Source organism: Saimiri boliviensis, chromosome 3 (assembly GCF_048565385.1).
Source record: "Saimiri boliviensis isolate mSaiBol1 chromosome 3, mSaiBol1.pri, whole genome shotgun sequence".
Lineage (NCBI taxonomy): Eukaryota > Metazoa > Chordata > Mammalia > Primates > Cebidae > Saimiri > Saimiri boliviensis.
In genome coordinates this window covers 122959344-122981965 of record NC_133451.1, presented here as the reverse complement: position 1 = coordinate 122981965, position 22622 = coordinate 122959344, and the positions used below count along the sequence as shown (strand labels likewise).

At 35.1% G+C, this 22622-nt stretch overlaps 1 protein-coding gene across 7 annotated transcripts in view; it reads left to right on the top strand.

Annotated features, from left to right (window-relative positions):
• Positions 1–22622, top strand: part of TLL1 (tolloid like 1) — a 250564-nt gene that overhangs the window by 101106 nt on the left and 126836 nt on the right. For all 7 annotated transcript variants that reach the window (XM_003944192.3, XM_074396755.1, XM_074396754.1 and 4 more), the window contains 2 exons: positions 17356–17466; positions 21012–21092. In XM_003944192.3, the coding sequence (XP_003944241.1) occupies positions 17356–17466; positions 21012–21092 (192 nt within the window). The remainder of the gene's footprint in view (positions 1–17355; positions 17467–21011; positions 21093–22622) is intronic.

Below are 22622 nucleotides of genomic sequence, written 5' to 3'. Positions count from 1 at the left end.
CACCATGATTGTAAGTTTCTTGAGGCCTCTCCAACCATGTGGGTCAGTGACTCAGTTAAACCTCTTGTCTTTATAAATTACCTAGTCATGGATATTTCTTTACAGCAGTGTGAAAACTTACTAATGGAACAGGAAACTACTTTTATGGTCTCAGAAAAAGATATGATGCTTAAATGGAGCTCAGAAGCCCAAAATATAAATGAGAAATGGTTATAAAATTATTTGCATTAAAATTAAATGCATTTATTTAAGTCAACTGCACTAAATAAACTACATCCAGTGTAACCCAAAACTTATACTTGAAAAAGCAGCAGAAGAGTAGTAAAATAGTTTGTTCCCATCCACTGATATTTGAGGGCTTGAGGTGATACTTTGTAACCTAGTTCTGTGCTATATATTGTCCAAAGGGCTTTGGTTTTTTGTTTTGTTTTGTTTTGTTTTTAATATTTGTTGTTCTGTGTTTTTACAGCAGGATCAGAGAATATTCCATTATTATGTTGCTATTGCTGCTGCCATTATCATTCTATATTCAAATTCTAGGCAATTTCTAAAAAAGTTGTATACATGCATATCCTATGATTCATTGATTGACTACCTAGGTATATATCCTAGACAAGTCTTGTGCGATACATGGTGTTTACTAGAGCATTGTTTATGCTAGGGAAAAGTTTGATACTGCATAAATTTATATTAATAGAAAAAATACAAATAAATGTTATATTCAAATAAAAGACTAACTTAGAAATTAAGAAAACCTATAGTCAAATGTGTATAACAAGTATATATCTAATATTGTACAAAATAATACAGATGAAAAATAAAACATGGGTTTAATGATATTCATGTAAAATTTAAAATTATTAAGCAAAATTAAGTACTATACTTTTTTACAGATACATATGAGTTTGGAAGAATAGAAACAGGTATGGGAATGACAAATACTGTATTTGTGATACTGGTTACTCTGAGAGAACACGGGGTCATGGTAATTAGAAGGGAAACATAGATAGTGTAAGCACTAGTCTAATAATAAAAATTTGAAATAAAAAATTTGCCAGGCATAGTTATTCAGGAGGCTGTGGCAGGAGAATTTCTTGAGCCCAGGAGTTTGAGGCTGTCAGTGAGCTGTGACTGCATTGCTGCACTCCAGCCTGGGTGGCAAAGCAAAACCCTGTCTCTATGTAAATAAACAAATAAACAAAGATTTGAGGCAAAATTTGCAAGCTGTTCAGATTTTTGCAAAACTCAATGGTAGATATGCTTTTCTACATAGCTGAAATATATCATGATTTCTAAATAGAGCAGGAGAACCAATCTGGTTGACTGACTATATTAACATGGATAATAAAAGAATATGTCAGTCAGAAAGGTTTCGGTTAGATGTGAAAACTGGGGAAAAAAAAGACAGTTTCAGAGGCAAATGTTGAAAGTGCCTATCCAAACTGTATCCATGTAGGAAGCTTCTCTGCTTAAAGACCTAATGGACTGATATTATCAGAAGCATATAAGTAATCTTCCTTGTTCTGGTTACATGTTTAACAAGCACCCTTCTGAGCATGGTTTTTCTTCACATAGTTTTATTTGTATTGAGAGTATGTTGGGCAGATATCCTGAGTGTCCAATCCCTTTTACAGTTCTTACTATGAGCTGGCATTTTATTTTCATGATAGCAACCTCATATGGGCTGTCTCCCGGATGTCTGTATTTCCAACTGTAATGGCTTCAGAAAAACATACAAGACAGAGTTTCTGAGTCTGCAAGGCTCAACGCAGACCTTAAATTCAAGCAAATTCATCAAAAGTTTCCATCTCCCTGGAAGCATCCTTCTATTCTCTATAGCTTATTCTTCTTGAATTTAAGTTAGTGGTCTCTTGTGAAGTGCGAATTAATGGCTGTTACAGGCACAGCCTAAGAAAATAAAGTAATTCAAATGTGCAGCCAATTGTAGTGATAGGCTGTCATTCAGAGATAACTCAGGATTATATATAGTTAGCACCAAATTTACGGAACTGGTAAAACCAGACATCCGGTGAGCAGTTGCTGCGATAATATGATTAATTTTGGCAGAGAAGTCTATTTGTAATATTCAAAGTAGCTTTCAAATACCTGAGCCTACTGGAATTTTTAAAATGGTAAATAGAAGGCAAAATAGTCCATTTAAAATGGATTTTAAGTGGTTGTTAAGAGAGTCTACTTGATGTTTTAAATTATTAATCTCTAAGGGACATTGCCTTATTTTTTAATTCCTGTTGCCTAGCACAATATCAGACACAAAATGTAAGTTCAATAAATTATTATGATAACTAAATTATCTCATAATTTTTGAGTATAATAAAATGTTTTAAACAGTTCTTTAAAAATTCTATTATTTTTGGAGTGCTTCATTTTAGACATTGGTTTGATTTGTAAGCCTCTGATGACTTCATTAATGTGACTTAATATCAATGAGCTCTTTACAAAATTGTAGGCCCTAATGGTAAACTTCTGTATTTCTAAAATTTTTCACAAGAGAGTAACCAATATAATTATCGGAAACTCAGATAATAAGAGCAGCAGATGATAATTGCCTTCACCCTCTATAGAGTTTTTTTTCCCCCCATGATTCTTCTAGTTTTACTGAAAAGGAGGTTGTCTTTCAGTTAACCAGATAATTTAATAGATTTTGACACTCATTCCCCAAGAGATTGTGATTACCGAAATGTTTTGGATGTTATATTGTTACAAGCAAAATAAAATACATACAAACCTGTGGATTTTTTGTTTGTTTTCCAAAGATTACAAAATGATTCCTTCAACACTTTTTTTTTTTTTTTTTGCTGTGAATAATTTAAGTGGAAAATTACAGTTCTATATTGGATCCGAAGATTTACAGAGCTGATAAACTTTGAGTCAAAGTATGCATTTTAAATTAGTTAATCAGTAATGCTGCCATGAGCCTGGAGGGTTGGATGGGCCAAATTTCCAATTTATATCTACTAGCTAAAACTTACATGTCAGTTCTAAATATGTAAATTTTAAAAGGACATACTAAAGACTATGATTTGCTGCTATTTATGAAGATTTTATTTACTGAGTATTCATGTGTATCTAGATTCCATCTTTCCTTTATTATATCAAACAAGCTTTGAAACAACGCTGGCAGATTCCTTAACATTGAAATTACACCTAGAACATGGGTGTAGCCCAAGGTGGTTTTGCTGCTACCAGCAAGTTATGAGGAATCCATTTTCCTTTAGTAAATGTTTTCTTTGCACATCACTTTCATTTTTCAATTAAATGTGTCATCTCTATGTGCAAATCCGAAAAGGGGGGAATCATCTGTTTCTTCATTTCCTATATGAGACTGCTGTAGTTAAAATGGATCCTCAGCCTGATTTCAAAGGGAAATTCTTAGATGATGCTTCTGACTCGGAATAATTTTACTGTAAGAAATGACCTGTCATTAGTACTAACAGACTCCGCTTTATTAAGCAAACGACACCAAATAATATGATGGGCAATAAGAGAATAGGAAGTTTTTAAAAAATGTAAATTATATCAGCAAGTTAATAGTATTAGTCAATGTCACAGTTTTCTGTGGCTCAAATGGAGTAACGTCAGTGAGGGTGCTTTATTAATAATGTGTCATGCATTTAATAGTAATATGTGTTAATGACACTATGAAACTTCTAACGTAAAGCTGTAAAACATTGAAAATTATATTGAGAGGGATATTTCATAGATCTTCAATTTTGTGCTTATTTTAGAGTGAGTAAAATTCTCTTTAAATATTCTTTCAATTACTTAAGGTCTCTAAGACTATGAAAAGAAGAAGTAGAAATCAATATATTAAGTAAAGTTTCAGAGAGTCAATGAGTTTTTAAATTTTGGAAAGTTGATTTCACTCAGGCCATGTTGTTTTATGGCTGTGCAGTGTGAGGTATTAGCCAAAGAGAAAGGACTCCAGACTTTGATACATGTTGAAAGGGAAATCTTTTACAATGATAACAGTAACCAGAAAGGTTGGAGTACAGATTTTCTCAATCTGTCATAAAAACAGACTAAATAAAAATGGGGGAAAGTGGGAAAAAAGGTTCTTGTGTTTGTGTGAAGAAATGATCAACCAGTGGGTAAACCAGAAAGCAATGTATGTAAAAAAGAACAAATTTGCATGAACAGTCTTACTTCCAGAAAGAGATCAAGATTTACTCCCAGACCTAGTGTCAATATTTAGAAAATAAGAAAACTTAATTCAAAAAGAAGTATCGGAGCTGACTTCTACCCTGGCCACAAATGTAAACAATTACAAGCATAAGGGAAGAAAAAAAACAAATGTTTTCCCTGTCCTTACAAAGTGGATGATGTGGGAAATATAAATAAACCAAATCTCGCTAGTCTTTGATTATACACTTAATATTTGAGCAGTGTAATAATGGAAGTTTTAAAAAACTTGTGAACTACAATAATTTATTTTCTTAAAACTCGGGAGAGAGTATATTAGGCCATACACACAAAAAAAGTTTCAATATTTACTTTTACGTTTCTGGATCAAAGCACTTTTCTGTAAATGTTTTCCCTTTTGAGACAAAGAGTTCAGAATGAATATTTGTGGTATGGGTGATATTTTAAAAATGTCCTGAGAAATCCTATCCACAGACATTGTGGGCTATAAAAGCAGATTGATATGATATTTCAATGGATCTTTGTTATGGGAACAATTTTGTTTTCTGACCTAAATAGAATGATGTGTTTATCTGGAAATTTAGCATTTAGTCATATCCATAATGTGAAATTATGTTAAAACCGAAAAGGTTTAAAAAAAGGCAACAGATTGATCAATCTTGATTCATCTTGAAACTAATAATTATCATGAAAAATGCCTTTCTTATCAAATATTTTCATATTCTGGTGGAACAGTCCATATATCAACAGAATATATCTGTATCTCTATATAGATTTGTATTACACTTCAGATTGACATCTGATTGTGTATTGAGATTATATTCTATTTCATGATTTAATAAGCCATTGAAGAAGATGGTGTTTAACTGGAGCTCTACGCTCTCTGAAGGAACTTCTAAATTTGAAGTATCTTTGGACAGTTTCTTTCTTGTTTTCTTCCTAGAGCCAATTATTCAAAGTCTAGCTTTCTTATTTCATACTCCTACCATCCTTCAAAACATCTACCCTGGGTAAAGACATATTGTTTTCAAATGGCCAGGTAAAAGTCAGGTTCTTAGACATACGTTCTAATCCAGTGTGTGAGGAAAGAATGAGTAAACAATTTTATTTAACTAATTGTTAGTACTTTACTGCAAGCACACTTTTTTTTTATTGCATTTTAGGTTTTGGGGTACATGTGATGAACATGCAAGATTGTTGCATAGGTACACAAATGGCAGTGTGCTTTGCTGCCTTCCGTCCCCTCACCTGTATCTGTCATTTCTCCCCATGCTATCTCTTCCCACCTCCCCACCAACCCGCCCCTCCCCCATTTCCCCCCAACGGACCCCAGTATGTAGTGCTCCCCTCCCTGTGTCCATGTGTTCTCATTGTTCAACACCCGCCTATGAGCGAGAATATACGGTGTTTGATTTTCTGCTCTTGTGTCAGTTTGCTGAGAATGATGGTTTCCAGGTTCATCCATGTCCTTACAAAGGACGTGAACTCATCGTTTTTGATGGCTGCATAATATTCCATGGTGTATATGTACCACATTTTCCCTATCCAGTCTATCATCGTTGGGCATTTGGGTTGGTTCCAGGTCTTTGCTATTGTAAACAGTGCTGCTATGAACATTCGTGTGCACGTGTCCTTGTAGTAGAATGATTTGTAATCCTTTGGATATATACCCAGTAATGGGATTGCTGGGTCAAATGGGATTTCTATTTTTGGGTCCTTGAGGAATCGCCACACTGTCTTCCACAATGGTTGAATTAATTTACATTCCCACAAACAGTGTAAAAGTGTTGCTATTTCTCCACATACTCTCCAGCATCTGTTGTTTCCCGATTTTTTAATGATCGCCATTCTAACTGGTGTGAGATGATATCTCAATGTGGTTTTGATTTGCATTTCTCTGATGACCAGTGATGATGAGAATTTTTTCATATGTTTGTTGGCCTCCTGTATGTCTTCTTTTGTAAAGTATCTGTTCATATCCTTCGCCCATTTTTGAATGGGCTTGTTTGTTTTTTTCTTGTAGATCTGCTTTAGTTCTTTGTAAATTCTGGATATCAGCCCCTTGTCAGATGGGTAGACTGCAAAAATTTTTTCCCATTCTGTTGGTTGCCGATTCACTCTACTGACTGTTTCTTTTGCCGTGCAGAAGCTGTGGCGTTTGATTAGGTCCCATTTGTCTATATTGGCTTTTGTTTGCCATTGCTTTTGGCGTTTTGGTCATGAAGTCCTTGCCTACACCTATGTCCTGAATGGTTTTTCCTAGATTTTCTTCTAAGGTTTTTATGGTATTAGGTCTGATGTTTAAGTCTTTAATCCATCTGGAGTTAATTTTGGTGTAAGGTGTCAGGAAGGGGTCCTGTTTCTGCTTTCTGCACATGGCTAGCCAGTTTTCCCAACACCATTTATTAAACAGGGAGTCCTTTCCCCATTGCTTGTTTTTGTAAGGTTTGTCAAACATCTAATGGTTGTAGATGTGTGGTGTTGCCTCTGAGACCTCTGTTCTGTTCCATTGGTCTATATCTCTGTTTTGGTACCAGTACCATGCTGTTTTGATTACTGTAGCCTTGTAGTATAGTTTGAAGTCCGGTAGTGTGATGCCTCCTGCTTTGTTCTTTTTGCTTAGAATTGACTTGGCTATGTGGGCTCTCTTTTGGTTCCATATGAAGTTTAAGGTGTTTTTTTCCAGTTCTGTGAAGAAGGTCATTGGTAGCTTGATGGCAATAGCATTGAATCTGTAAATTACTTTGGGCAGTATGGCCATTTTCACGATGTTGATTCTTTCTAACCATGAACATGGAATATTTCTCCATCTGTTTGTATCCTCTCTTATTTCGTTGAGCAATGGCTTGTAGTTCTCCTTGAAGAGGTCCTTTACATTCCTTGTTAGTTGTATTCCTAGGTACTTTATTCTCTTTGTAGCAATTGTGAATGGCAGTTCGTTCTTGATTTGGCTCTCTTGAAGTCTATTACTGGTGTACAGGAATGCTTGTGATTTTTGCACGTTGATTTTGTATCCTGAGACTTTGCTGAAGTTGTTTATCAGTTTCAGGACATTTTGGGCTGAGATGATGGGGTCTTCCAGATATACAATCATGTCATCTGCAAATAGAGACAATTTGATTTCCTCCTTTCCAATTTGGATACCCTTTATTTCTTTTTCTTGCCTGATTGCTCTGGCTAGAACTTCCAGTACTATACTGAATAGGAGTGGTGAGAGAGGGCATCCTTGTCTAGTGCCAGATTTCAAAGGGAATGCTTCCAGTTTTTGCCCATTCAGTATGATATTGGCTGTTGGTTTGTCGTAAATAGCTTTTATTGTTTTGAGATACGTTCCGTCAATACCTAGTTTATTGAGGGTTTTTAGCATAAAGGGTTGTTGAATTTTGTCAAAAGCCTTCTCTGCATCAATCGAGATAATCATGTGGTTTTTGTCTTTGGTTCTGTTTATGTGGTGAATTATGTTTATGGACTTGCGTATGTTGAACCAGCCTTGCATCCCCGGGATGAATCCTACTTGATCATGGTGGATGAGCTTTTTGATATGCTGTTGCAATCGGTTTGCCAGTATTTTATTGAAGATTTTTGCATCTATGTTCATCATGGATATTGGCCTGAAATTTTCTTTTCTTGTCGAGTCTCTGCCGGGTTTTGGTATCAGGATGATGTTTGTCTCGTAAAATGATTTGGGAAGGATTCCCTTTTTTTGGATTGTCTGGAATAGTTTCAGAAGGAATGGTATCAGCTCCTCCTTGTATGTCTGGTAGAATTCAGCTGTGAACCCATCTGGACCTGGGCTTTTTTTGGGTGGTAGGCTCTTTATTGCTGCCTCGACTTCAGACCATGTTATTGGTCTATTCAGGGTTTCAGCTTCTTCCAGATTTAGGCTTGGGAGGTTGCAGGTGTCCAGGAATTTATCCATTTCTTCCAGGTTTACTAGTTTATGTGCATAGAGTTGTTTGTAATAATCTCTGATGATGGTTTGGATTTCTGTGGAATCTGTGGTGATATCCCCTTTATCGTTTTTTATTGCATCAATTTGGTTATTCTCTCTTTTCTTTTTTATTAATCTGGCTAGTGGTCTGTCTATTTTGTTGATCTTTTCAAAAAGCCAGCTCCTGGATTTATTGACTTTTTGAAGAGTTTTTTGTGTCTCTATTTCCTTCAGTTCTGCTCTGATCTTAGTTATTTCCTGTCTTCTGCTAGGTTTTGAGTTTTTTTGATCTTGCTCCTCTAGCTCTTTCAATTTTGATGATAGGGTGTCAATTTTAGATCTCTCCTTTCTTCTCATGTGGACACTCATTGCTATATATTTTCCTCTAGAGACTGCTTTAAATGTGTCCCAGAGATTCTGGTATGTTGTGTCTTCCTTCTCATTGGTTTCGAAGAACATCTTTATTTCTGCCTTCATTTCATTGTTTATCCAGTCAACATTCAAGAGCAAGTTGTTCAGTTTCCATGAAGCTGTGCGGTTCTGAGTTAGTTTCTGCATTCTGAGTTCTAACTCGATTGCACTGTGGTCTGAGAGACTGTTTGTTATGATTTCTGTTCTTTTGCATTTGCTGAGGAGTGATTTATTGCCAATTATGTGGTCAATTTTAGAGTAGGTGTGATGTGGTGCTGAGAAGAATGTATATTCTATGGATTTGGGGTGGAGAGTTCTGTAAATGTCTATTAGGTTTGCTCGTTCCAGGTCTGTATTCAGGTCCTGGATATCCTTGTTGATTTTCTGTCTGGTTGATCTGTCTAATATTGACAATGGGGTGTTAAAGTCTCCCACTATTATTGTGTGGGAGTCTAAGTCTCTTTGTAAGTCATTAAGAACTTGCCTTATGTATCTGGGTGCTCCTGTATTGGGTGCATATATATTTAGGATCGTTAGCTCTTCTTGTTGCAGTGATCCTTTTACCATTATGTAATGTCCTTCTTTGTCTCTTTTGATCTTTGTTGCTTTAAAGTCTATTTTATCAGAGATGAGAATTGCAACTCCTGCCTTTTTTTGCTCTCCATTTGCTTGGTAGATCTTCCTCCATCCCTTTATTTTGAGACTTTGTGTATCCTTGCATGTAAGATGGGTTTCCTGGATACAGCACACTGATGGGTTTTGGCTTTTTATCCAATTTGCCAGTCTGTGTCTTTTGATTGGGGCATTTAGTCCATTGACATTTAGGGATAGTATTGTTATGTGTGAATTTGATGCTGTCATTTTGATGCTACCTGGCTGTTTTGTTGGTTAGTTGATGCAGATTCTTGATTGTGTTGATGCTTTTTTACCATTTGGTATGTTTTTGGAGTGGCTGGTACTGGTTGTTCCTTTATATGTGTAGAGCCTCTTTCAGGAGTTCTTGTAGAGCAGGTTTGGTGGTGATGAAATCTCTGAGTGCTTGCTTGTTCACAAAGGATTTTATTTTTCCTTCACTTATGAAGCTGAGTTTGGCTGGATAGGAGATTCTGGGTTGAAAGTTCTTTTCTTTAAGGATGTTGAATATTGGCCCCCAATCTCTTCTGGCTTGTAGGGTTTCTGCTGAGAGATCTGCTGTGAGTCTAATGGGCTTCCCTTTGTGGGTAACCCGACCTTTCTCTCTGGCTGCCCTTAGCATTTTCTCTTTCATTTCAACCCTGGTGAATCTGACGATTATGTGCCTTGGGGTTGCTCTTCTTGAGGAATATCTTTGTGGTGTTCTCTGTATTTCCTGGATTTGAATATTGGTCTGCCTTGCTAGGTTAGGGAAGTTTTCATGGATAATATCCTGAAGAGTATTTTCCAGCTTGGATTCATTCTCTTCATCACATTCAGGTACATCTATCAGACGTAGATTAGGTCTTTTCACATAGTCCCACATTTCTTGAAGATTTTGTTCATTCCTTTTTGCACTTTTTTCTCTGTTCTTGCCTTCTCTTTTTATTTCATTGAGTTGATCTTCGACCTCTGATATCCTTTCTTCTGCTTGGTCAATTCGGCTGTTGAAGCTTGTGCATGCTTCACGAAGTTCTCGTGTTGCGTTTTTCAGCTCCATCAATTCACTTATACTCCTCTCTATGCTGTCCATTCTCGTCAGCAGTTCGTTCAATCTTTTTTCAAGGTTCCTATTTTCTTTGCGATGGGTTAGAACATGTTCTTTTAGCTCATTGTAGTTTCTTACTACCCACCTTCTGAAGTCTGATTCTGTCATTTCATCGCCCTCCTTCTCCATCTGGTCTGGTTCCCTTGCTGGTGAGGAGTTGTGATCACTTTTAGGAGGAGAGGTGTTCTGGTTTTGAGAGTTTTCATCCTTTTTACGCTGGTTTCTTCCCATTTTTGTGGGTTTATCCACCTGTTGTCTGTCTCTGTCCCAGGGAGTTGGAGCTTTATGAGTTTCCGTTGCACTACTGCCTTTTTTGATTTTTCTTTCAGGTCGGACCCGCCCAGCTAGCAGCAGGCCTAGCCTCTGCCTGCCCGCAGGGGCTTTGCTGAGCTGCTGTGGGCTCCACTCAGCTGCCCTGAGCTCTTCCCTGTAGTCCTTTTTATATGGGCGTAGTTAGAACTGTCTGGGCAATGGTGGCCCCGCCTCTGTTATGGCGGACTCTATCTGTTGTGGCAGGTTGCCTCGGCAACGGCGGGTTGCCTCCGTAGTGGTGGAGAGTCTCAGTAATGGCGGAAGCCCCTCCCCCACGGAGCCGGACCATCCCGGTTCAGCTGTGCTTGGTTTGAAGGGCTCAACCCAGAGGGTTTCCAATTACTGTTTTTGTTTTGGTTGTTGTTGGGGGTGGAGGGGTGGGACCAACCGAGCCTGATCACCTGGCTCCCTGACTCGGAGTCTTTTCTTTTAAGTTGAAGGACCCCGCGTTCAGGTCGCTTGTTGAAAAGGCGCCGGGATCTCCCGTGCTGCGACTCACGGAATCGGCTCGAACCGCGGCGCCAGCTCCTGGCGGATTTTTTGCCTAGGAATCTCCTGGCCTGACTCGCTATTTCAGATGAATGGGCTATTCTGCCATCTCAGGGCTCTGCTCGCCAGCTAAGAGGGCTCCCGGACCAGTGGCTTTTGTACGGAGAACCGCAGCAACAGGGAGTGGTCACAGCAGCCGCGCGGGCGGAATCAGCCCCGCGGGGGCCAAAACAGCCGCACTGGCTGGGACTGCGACGCTGGCGACCCCTCTGCCTGGGTATCTCCTGGTCTGTGGGCAATAAGAGTTCATCTGGAAATGCGGCGTCCACTCACCCTCTGCACTTTCACTGGGAGCTGAAGTCCTGAGCTGTTCTTAGGCGTCCATCTTCCCAGCATTCCCCACACTTTTTAATTGTAGATTAGACTCTTCTGTTGATTTGATGTGGTAATGTATGGCAAAAGTTGAAAAGTAGATTCTGAAAAAAATAAATGTTTTAAATAAAATATTGCATGAGATGCCTTTGTATAAACAAACACTAAAATAATTGGACTGCAAATACTTTCTTCTTTATGATCAGAAATTTAAGAAAGAAACATTCAACATTAAAACATATTTTTCTGAAGAGTATTTCTGATTCTATATATTTTTGTATTTATTTTTCTATTCTATAAAGAGCTTTTGAAATTTTAGATATTTGTGTCTCAAATTTGGAATTTGTAATAACTTTGTGTGTCATTTTGGTGGAAAATTTATTCTATGCATATGAAATGCCATCAGAAAATTATTTTCTCTTTTAACTGGTGTAACATCAGCTAAATGTATATCTTAGAACTTTCACCAAGTCTTACTTTTCCTCGGGAATTTGCTCAGTGGTTGTCAATCATGTAAAAATAGTTGACTTTTGAGACTTCACTGTTGCCTTTGCCTGAGAAAATTTTCATTATGCCTTCACTGTGAGCAAGAACAGTTAAAGCAGCCTTCTCAGAGCTTCACATGACATCATCTTTCCTCCCTAAATCCACTATCAATAAAAGCAGAAAGCTTAAACTGTATATGGAAAAAGTATAATGAACAAATGCTCTTGGCTATTGTTGAATCTTTGAGCTATCTCTTCCAATACCATAAATCTCAAGATAACTAATCTTCTAGCTCAATCATGTATTTCCTGAGCATATAAGTATGGTGTTTGAAGAAAAGGGGCACATTTCCCATAATTATATTTAATAATGTTTACTACTAAAATAAAAAAAAAGACATGGTTCTTTTAATTGCTTTAAAAATGTTTGTAACAGTAATCCACTAGAGATTGAAGGCCTTGGAAATATTTATTCTTGGAATAGTAAAATATCTAGTATTTTGGTTCTTTTTTTAATTGCATTTTAGGTTTGGGGGTACATGTGAAGAACATGCAAGATTGTTACATAGGTACACTCATGGCAGTGTGGTTTGCTGCCTTCCTTCCCCTCACCTGTGTCTGTCATTTCTCCCCATGCTATCTCTTCCCACCTCCCCACCCCCCATCCCTCCCGCATTACCCTCCAACAGACCCCAGTGTGTAGTGCTCCCCTCCCTGTGTCCATGTGTTCTCATTGTTCAACACCTGCCTGTGAGTGAGAATATGCGGTGTTTGATTTTCTGCTCTTGTGTCAGTTTGCTGAGAATGATGGTTTCCAGATTCATCCATGTCCTTACAAAGGACCCGAACTCATCGTTTTTGATGGCTGCGTAATATTCCATGGTGTATATGTACCACATTTTCCCTATCCAGTCTATCATCGTTGGGCATTTGGGTTGGTTCCAGGTCTTAAGGCAAATTTGTCAAATAGGTAGCACATCTAGCCTCATACATTTTTATATGGACTCTTTTGTTACACACAAGTTATTTTCCAATTCATGGTATATTCTCATTCACATTTTTGTGCCTCAAACGATGTAAATTGAAAACCCACTTTTATTTCTGGCATTGAGGATTTTAAGGTGAGCAATACATGCTTCCTGTTGTCAGTATTTTCAAAATTAGATTAAGGAAGCAGATGATTGAAAACAATTATGAAATCCTGTGTCAGACCTTAACATGACAGAAGCCCAGTCAGAACATGAAAGTAGAGATACTTAATTAGGTCAAATGGGAAGAGCAGGTTTCTGAGAAGGTTTTCTGGGAAGACCTAACGAGACTCAATTTTCTTGTCAGTGTGCTCCGGACTGGCAACCAGCTCTCAGATATCTCAGTGTTAATTCAGATAAATGTATTCATTTTCTTGAGGGTTTTTAGTTTCCAAGCATTTTCTTCTGAGTGGACAGAAAGGCTTCACCCTTGGCAACATTAGTGGTTTTTTACTGTGTGACTGACCCCTTTTAACAATCTACCAAGGTCTTTTCCCAGAAAAATATGTGGTGTTTGTGTTTATAAATTCATACATATTTTTGCATGTAGTTTTTCAGAAATCACAAACTTAAAGCCTCCTTAAAGCTGATGGCCTCAGCTTCAGATTGAAGAGGTAGAGCTCAATGAGGAATTCGGGACATGGGTGGAAGTTGCATTTTTCAAAGTTAAGGTGTAGGGAATCACAATCTTGAATGGCTTATTCTCATGATACATTATTTTATAAAAAGCACTTATTCTGCATATTAGAATAAAAACACTTTGTCTGCTTTAGTCTCTGATTTAAAAAAAAATGTTTGTTGTAAATTGAAGGCAAATAACCTTTAGGGGAAAAACAAAACCTCTGGTTTTCCATGTAGCTTAAAAATTGTTCTCTCCAACATTTAATTTTGGCCTATTGGTTAGCTCCAACCCCCTATTTGACCATAAGAATCCAAGCAGAATTTCAAACACATAGTAAATATTCTAATTCCATTTGAGCATTTTCCTAGTATCATCTCAATAACCATTTTCCCATTTTTTTTAGTTCTGATCTCACTAACCTCAAATCACGTATTAAATGAGCCAAATAAATGATAATTCATACTTTTAAGACTGTTTCTCTCCAATTTTGTTTTTTGAGGTAAAATAAATACTAAATACCACATAAAAATGAAAACAAAATTCCAAAGTGGATTTGAGAATTTCATATGTATTTTTGCACCTAAATATCAAATATATATTAGAATATAATGCAAATCCTAATACATATAAGTATAATTTGCCATGGTCCAACATACTGTGCCAATGCATAAGTAAAATATTTTAGAATACAGAAATAGGACATAGATTTAAATAGAAGATGAATTAAGGAAATCTTTAAATGTGTGCAATATAAAGAAGAAAAGCATTTTAAACTACGTGACAGGTTGAAAATCCTAACATGTCTTTTTTCTGTTGAGCATATCAAGATTTAAAGATGTATATTGGTGATAGTGCATCAAGTCTGGCCCTAAATGAATTTGCTTAGTCACTCACTATTGCTTTCTTTCAAAGAAATATTTGGTTTTCTCCTGAAGCAATTTATGGTGTATTCGGAACTGCCAAACTATTCTGAAAAGTTATTAGGTTAGAAAAAAATAACAATAAATAAATGGGCTTATGTCCTCTGGAACTGTTTTTTTTTGTTGTTTTTTTTTTTTTCTCCTTTTAAGTATCATCTGGACTGGTGCCTTTTCTTCTCTCCAGAAGTAATGTTTTTGCTTCTGCGAAGTGATTCATCCTTGGACTGTTGATCTGTGTTTGATATAATCCATCAAGACATGAATCTTACTGCATATAAAAAGCCATTATAAGAAAATAAAAATTTAAATTTTGTTTTATGTGTTCTGCTTTTATTTGAAATGTAGTATTGACGAAGTACATTTTGCTTGGTTGAGTGCCTTGATTTTCAAGTCAACCGTCTGACTCAAAGAATATTGAGAATTTATTCTTGCAGAACAAAATTAATACTAATAAAGATGACAATGGCAATTATTTGAAGTGATTAGGAGCTTTTTTAAAATGTAGAATCTGAGGCGCCTCTCCAGACCTACCAAATCAGTCTGCATTTTGGCTGGATTTGCTATGATTCCTATGCAAATTAAAGTTAGTGAAGCACTGCTTCAGTGTCTAGTGGCCACCACACTCTATCAGCAGTAAGAAAGGAAAAGACAGGCCGAAAGTCCCTGCCAGTGGAGGCTTGCAGCTTTTTGCGTCATAAATGCACCTGATGGAAGTTTCAAATAACTAGTCAACTTCAATTTACCTTACAATCTAAAAAAGTATAACATTTATTTTTATGAAAACCGACAAGTCTTGTATTACAATTGGCAAAATATTTAACTTGGGTAAGTTTCTTGGGAGGTCTGGCTTTAGGGACACTGGAGCATTGGTGTTTTCTGTTGCATCTGTCTGAAGATGATTAGAATCTGGATTCAATTTCAGGCATCAAAACCACCCTCTTAGCTAGTGTTATAAACTATTCTGTACAATCTTTGTGGCTTTGCTGCTATGATAGTGAACAATGGTAAGCATCTCTTTGCTTCTTTAGACTGCCTTTCTATTGGTAATAGGGGCAGTGAGGAGTTTAAGAGAGAAATCTAATCATACTAAAGATTTTTCCATATGTTGAAGTGATAACCTACATTGTACTAATTTTTATTTTCTTCATTTCTAGATTTACACATATTTCTTCATTTCTAGATTTACACATAAATCTTACCCCCTCCCTCTTATCTCATGTTAGTTTTGCACTGGATGAATAGTTTTATATGATAAGCCTTTGATCAAAGCCTAAAGCATTGCATAGCTTTTAGGACTGAAGTTTAAACTTCATAAATAAGCTGATTTAAACTTCATAAATAACTAATTCTCTATGCTGTTAAACTTCATAAATATTAATATTTAAATCTAATAAAACATAGTAACTTGAAAAGCATAGATTTTGTCACTTTCTAGATTGTAATAATGTATTTTCTTTCTTTTCCTTTTGGTTTCACAGAAAATAAAATCTGAAGAAAGTTAAAAAGTAAAGAAAATTGGTAAACCTGAAAAGAACAAATATCCCTGTATTTCTAGGCATTTTTCAATGTTCTGCTTCATGATTAATTTATCATTTCTCAAGTTTTCTGTGCTTCCTGAAGTTACTGTGCTTTGATTTTGGCAGTACTAAGGGATTGGTTGGTTTAGTTTGTACTCAAACAGGGAGGCTATTTTATTGTCTCACTAATGTATATGACTAACCTGAAAAGAGAAATTTACATGTTGGTTATCAATGAACTCTCTCATGGGGTTTCACAATGGCTTATAGAGTTTTGCTTTATTAAGTAGCATAAAAGAGTAGGTATAAAAGATAGAGTCAGAATGTGCTCAGTTGCTCACTCCTGTAATGCCAGCATTTTGGGAAGCTGAGGCAGGAGTATTGCTTGAGGCCAGGAGTTCATTACCAGCATGGGAAACATGACAAAACCCTTTCTGCACAAACAATACAAAAATTAACAGGTGTTACCAAAATTAGCCCAGCTCGGTGGAGTGTGTCTGTAGTCGCAGCTACTTGGGAAGCTGAGGTAGGAGGACTACTTGAGCCTGGGAGGTTGAAGTTGAGGCTATAGTGAGCCGTGATCACTCCACTGCACTCCAGCCTGGTGACAGAGAGACCCAGACTCAAAAAGAAAAAACAAACAAACAAACAAACAAAAAAAACAAAGACAGAATGAGAGTGTTTTCAGGTTTTAGGGTAATGACTTGGAGCCTCTTGAAAATATGGACCATGTTGTATTGGTCATTAAAGATCAAAAGTCTGTCATCTAGTTGTTGCCTAAATAAATGCTGACTTAAGTACTACTTTTGAAGTTATATATCCATTTTACAGAGACTCAGAGGCGATGCCCTTTTAGATAAAGTGTATTATAAAATGTATGAAATGTGGTGAATGAATTGCTACAGTAGCACAATATTCTTTTGTCTTAATTGCATCTTGCATTATAAAATTAACTTAGTTTATAAAATATCACATGGTTTAGTTGTTACTACCTTTTCTTTTTCCTCTCAGTGAAGACCTGCTGCTGGGCACAAGAATCCACAGAAAATGCAGTCATTCTTATCAGATTTTCACATATTTGCAAATTAGCTCATGATTGCTTATTTCCTTCTTCAGAATCCCCATAAATCAGTAACCTTCTTATACAAGGAAACTATTTTTCCCCTCTCCCCAAACAACAGTGTAAAAAAATGGAGTCATTCTCTTTTACAGGTGGCTAATATTTGTCCTGCAACAGGTCCAACACATTCAGCTATGATTACTTTCTGAAAAACCTGTCTCTATCCAGACCATATTTCTATATTTTTAACAATGTTTTTCTAATTAGCTTTGTTGGTATTGATTTCACTGAAATATTTTATATTTTAATTCAACTTTTCTTTTTTAGCTATATTTTGGGGTGATATTGCCTTAGATGATGAAGACTTAAATATCTTTCAAATAGATAGCACAATTGACCTTACACAGAACCCCTTTGGAAACCTTGGACATACCACAGGTATGATTGATTGTTTAAGAAAATTTGTCTTCATTTTGGTGAAAATATACTCTTGAAATGCTATAAATATATTTCAATCATTTTTAGTCTCCTGTTAATCAACTTTGACTTCCTATACACAGATATACATATTTAGAAATGCAGGTTTTATTCACAGTTTTAATTTTATTAATTATTAAAATTATTATTTTTTACCAAACACGTTGTAGTATTTGCTACATACTAGGTCTGGTTTAAGTGCTTTGCAGATATTAACTCTCTGAATCTTCATAACAACCCCATTAGGGTAGATACTAATATTACTATGATTTTAGAATTTAGCGGATTGAGATTTAGAAGACTATATAGCTTTCTTATTGTCACATCATCAGGAAGTGGCCATGTCAGAATCAGAATTCAGTTCTGAGAAAAGCTAGATTTTATCCTCTTTAGTATTATATTAAGTTGCCTGTCATTTGGATATTGAGTTGCAAAATATGAATTATTCATAGGAAAATTACATAGAAACATATTTGGAAAATGTATATATCTATATAATTTTTGTGAAAAGCCCAGAAGGCCATTTTAATTTTAGTTGATTTGAACATGTTTAAATTATGCCTGTATGACACTTGATATATGTAAAAGATTATTTCAGTTCTCATTAAAAAAATTTAAATTAAAATTAAAAATTCATTATAGTATCTTGGTAAAACTTTTACTCTGTATAATATTTTGGAGAGAATTGCGAAGTTAGAAAGTTTAAATTTTTTTGTAGTTATATTAACAGCTACAACATTTATTTCATGTCATACTTTTGATTTCATTGCATTCTCCCTTTTTAGTATTTTTATTTTCTTCTATTCTGTGGAAAATATGATATGTAGTCCTTTCTGGTATCTAACATAAATATATATTAAGGACTTAAGAGTTTTTACTGTGACTTTTTACTTTGCCCTATTTATTTATTTATTCATTTTTTGCAACTCTTTTCTATGACCAGTTTTAAATATATAGAAATGTTTCTACATCCTTAGATTGTAGAATAGCAGTACTCTTCTTAGATTCAGCAGTTTTTAATAGTTTATTATTTTCACTGAGTGTGTGTGTGTGTGTGTGTGTGCACGCGCATACATGCATAAGTGTGCTTACAAAAAAATTTGAGGTCAATTTCAGGAAACACACCGTAATATTATTAGGTAGTCTAGCATGCACTTTGTAAGAATAAGGATATTATTCTATAGAATCAAAAACCGTGATCATTTATTTAAAATTGTAAGTATATAAGAGAGAGCCTAGGAAATTCATCTAAAATAATAACACATACTATTTAAAGATAGTGTGCTTTGTTGTTTGTTATGTTCTGAAACGTATGTCAATATGGGGGCGAATCTTGCTGTGCAGTGTCATCACAGATAGTGTATCCCGTAAATTATGTTTATTGCCCAAATATCCAGTTGCTGTATCTATCACCTGTAATGCTGTCATGGAGGCAACATATTCTGGAAAGTAGAGCAATGATATAACAATACACTGCTAGATTTATTATAAGTTGCATTTCCAGCTTCTTTTAAAATATTCATTAGCTCTAAGCTTTAAATCATTTCTTTGACTTGCCTTCTCCCATTAATTTGAAGGCATCCATTCTCTATGATTTAAAAATTTTTAAATATTGTTCTTTAATTTTATTTATTGTTAAACTCAGAGACTGTAACTGTTGGAAGAAAAAATGTTATTTTAGACATAGAATAAAACAGATTATACTGATAATAATAAAGACATTTATTCTGTCTGGATGCGGTGGCTCACATCTGTAATCCCTGCACTTTGGGAAGCCGAGGTGGGCAATCACCTGAGGTTGGGAGTTCAAGACCAGCCTGACCAACATGGAAAAACCCTGTCTCTGCTAAAAATACAAAATTAGCCAGGTGTGTTGGCACATGCCTGTAATCCCAGCTAGTCAGGAGGCTGATGCAAGAGAATCACTTGAACCCAGGGGATGGGCAAAGGTTGCGGTGAACCGAGATCCTGCCATTGCACTCCTGCCTGGGCAACAAGAGAGAAACTCCGTCTCCAAAAATAAATTATTTGAAATTCTTCTGTGGAAGGTACATGTTTGAAAGTTCAATAGTAACTTGCACTATTCAGTTGAATTTCAAACAATATAAGTATAGTTGTTACGTAATGGTCATTTCAAACATCACAGATGCCATGCTTTGAAAATGTTTCTCTTCATTGCTTAGGAATGAATGTATTTAAGTATTACCTCATCTTTCTAAAATGTGCAATGAAAAAATTTCAAAAATGTTTCTCAAGATGCATGGCAAAAATGTGGCCATGTAATGCAAGCAATTAAGTAGATTATTAGTCAGTGAAAAAGCATTCTAACTTATTTGCCTTATAAGGACTTATTTGATTTTTCTTTTAAGAGACTTATATGGCAATAGATGTTATTATTTTTTAGCTTTAATCTTGGTAATTATGTTCAGTATTAATTTTAAATAAAAAATAGATACTGGGAGGAAATAGTTCAAGTGATTTGTGAATAGTTTGTTTTCTTCATGGAATTACTGCTTTCTTTATGTTAGCCCAAAGATACTCTATGAACCATGCACACTCCGTGTTAGTACAAATTCATAGGCACTTTTTAACATGTCATTCATGGTTATATTGGTTGGTTGTTCAATGATAACTCTTTCTTATTTGTCTAATAAAAATTCAAGGACAACAGAGAAAAGAGGTGACAAAACTGAGAGCAGCATTTTATAAAAGCCCTGAATGATAATCTGGAGAAATGCTCTGCTTTCTGACTTAAGACAGGAATCTACCTTTTCTAGGTTTTGTTGGTAAAATTGCAAGAACACGTATTGCCTTATTTCTACCCTTTCTTATTCCTTTTGCACTACAGACTTTTTTTACACTCTGTGTTTTATAAATTTTTCAGATTACACAGTGTAACAGAATACATTTTGCAGCTGAACATTCGTTTGGATTCTTGTGGCTTTCTCCAAATTGTTATTGATTTTTATAAATTCAACTAGATTTTCAAAATGTGGTTGAATATATTGTTAAAATGTCATATGCTTTTAAAAATTTTTGAAATCAATGGAAGCTTCGGAGGAAAACTTGTACTACACATTTGCTCTTTTAATGTTTTTATTTCCATTTGCTTATTTGGCCTCTGAAAATATTCAGTTTGCATTGGGGAAATAGCTGGCATGCAATCAACAGGCAGAGCAACTTGCTGCCATTCTATGTAACACTATGTGATGTCAAGGTCACAGTAAAGAAAAACGTTTCAAATTATCAATAGATGACCCAATTGTCATGATGTCCAAATAAAATCATTTAAATTGCTCTCTGAGTCTCCCCATCCCCTTATTTTAGTTACCGACACTGGTTGCTGTAGAATTTTTACCCTCTTCAAAGATTCATGGATATTCATAATTTTAACACTTTAAGACCACATTAAAATGGCCAAAGAGAAATCAATGTTGCCTATGACTATTTTTTATTTGCAATAATTTTAACATATTTAACTTAATTTTTACCTTTTATTCTTTAAGGTGGACTTGGAGACCATGCTATGTCAAAGAAGCGAGGGGCCCTCTATCAACTTATAGAGAAGATACGAAGAATTGGCTTTGGTATATCAATGTTTAAAGTTGCAGACGCTTGACTTGATGTACAGTAAATATTATACTCATAGCAGTTCAGTTTATTAAAATCAGTGTGCCATTATTATGTGAACTATGTAAAGGATATATTCTAAAAATTTTTATTTTGTTAGCTAATATTTGATCAAAGCCTTTTAGAAATCATTTGGAATAATTTGAAATGTTTCTTTGTTTTAAGCCTCTCTTTGTTAAAACATGTATCAGGTGATTATTATATTATTAATACTTATATCCAGTCAATTGGGCATCACACCAAAGTATTTTTAGAAACCCTGGAGTTGCATCAATTGTAATCAAATGAAAAAATATCATGGTTATTTGTTTTGAAATAAAATCTACTTAAAATGAAAAAACTAATTACTGGATTAAAAAAGTTAAAATTTTTTGACCAATCAAAAAAATATAAAATAGTTATAAATGTATAGAACTATGATATACAACTATTTATAAAACTATTTATGATCATTTATATAAATCATATATTTAAATGTTTATATTTATATATTTATATGTATATTAATATATATCTTTATATATGTGTTTATATATATAAATATATACAAACATTCAGAAAAACTGTCTCTGGTTTTATAATTAGTTAATATTTACAGTATTGCATGTATTATAAGCTATTTGTAGATTTTAGAGGCTTTTTAAAAGTCCCATGTGCATAGCTCATATTCTAACACTCCTTAAATTGATGGATTATTAATTAATGCTCCAAGTACATACTTCCAAGGAATAATTTTCCCAAGCAAAGATACTTTGCTCTATTGAAAAGACAGATATGTTAGGGACAGAGTCCCTAGTTGTTGTATATACCAGTGGTAGGATATTCGTATTAACAGTGACAGATAAGAAAGAATAATCACGTAAATTTAGGAAAAACAGCAACAAAAATATCATGAAAGGCCACCAAGAAAAGGAAAAGGCTGTAGACTTGAAAGCTGCTTCAGAATAGAATGCATTTTGTTCATGTTGCGTGCTGACCTCTAAATCCTGCTGCAGACTTTAATCTGAATCCTGAAGAAACTGGAATGGAGATAGCTTTTGGTACAGGTGGCTGAGACCATGTCTGTCTTAATGTTACTTCATTTATTATTTGTATAATGTAATATTCAGAATTTTAAGCTGTGCTCTAGAATATTAGTTCAGATTTGAAGGATTAGGAACTAGCAGGAGTAACAAGAATCTTAAATATCATGGGACTTTATTAAACAAAATCTGTTCTAATTTTTGGTGAATTGTTAGTGAGCTATCAAGACAGGAAACAGAAAATAGATTTTTTTATGGCCTATAAGCCTGCCTGACTTCTATCCACTTAGTCTGTTGTATGGATATTAATCAAAAATTCAACAAAATACAGAATATTAAGAAATCGTATTTTGACATGAAATACATATTTTAGTGCTTTTTTCCAAGTATATCATATAACTGAAGTTTTTCTTAATGCATTTTGACTTCTAGCATTTATACAAAAAATAATGTAAATAAGACATT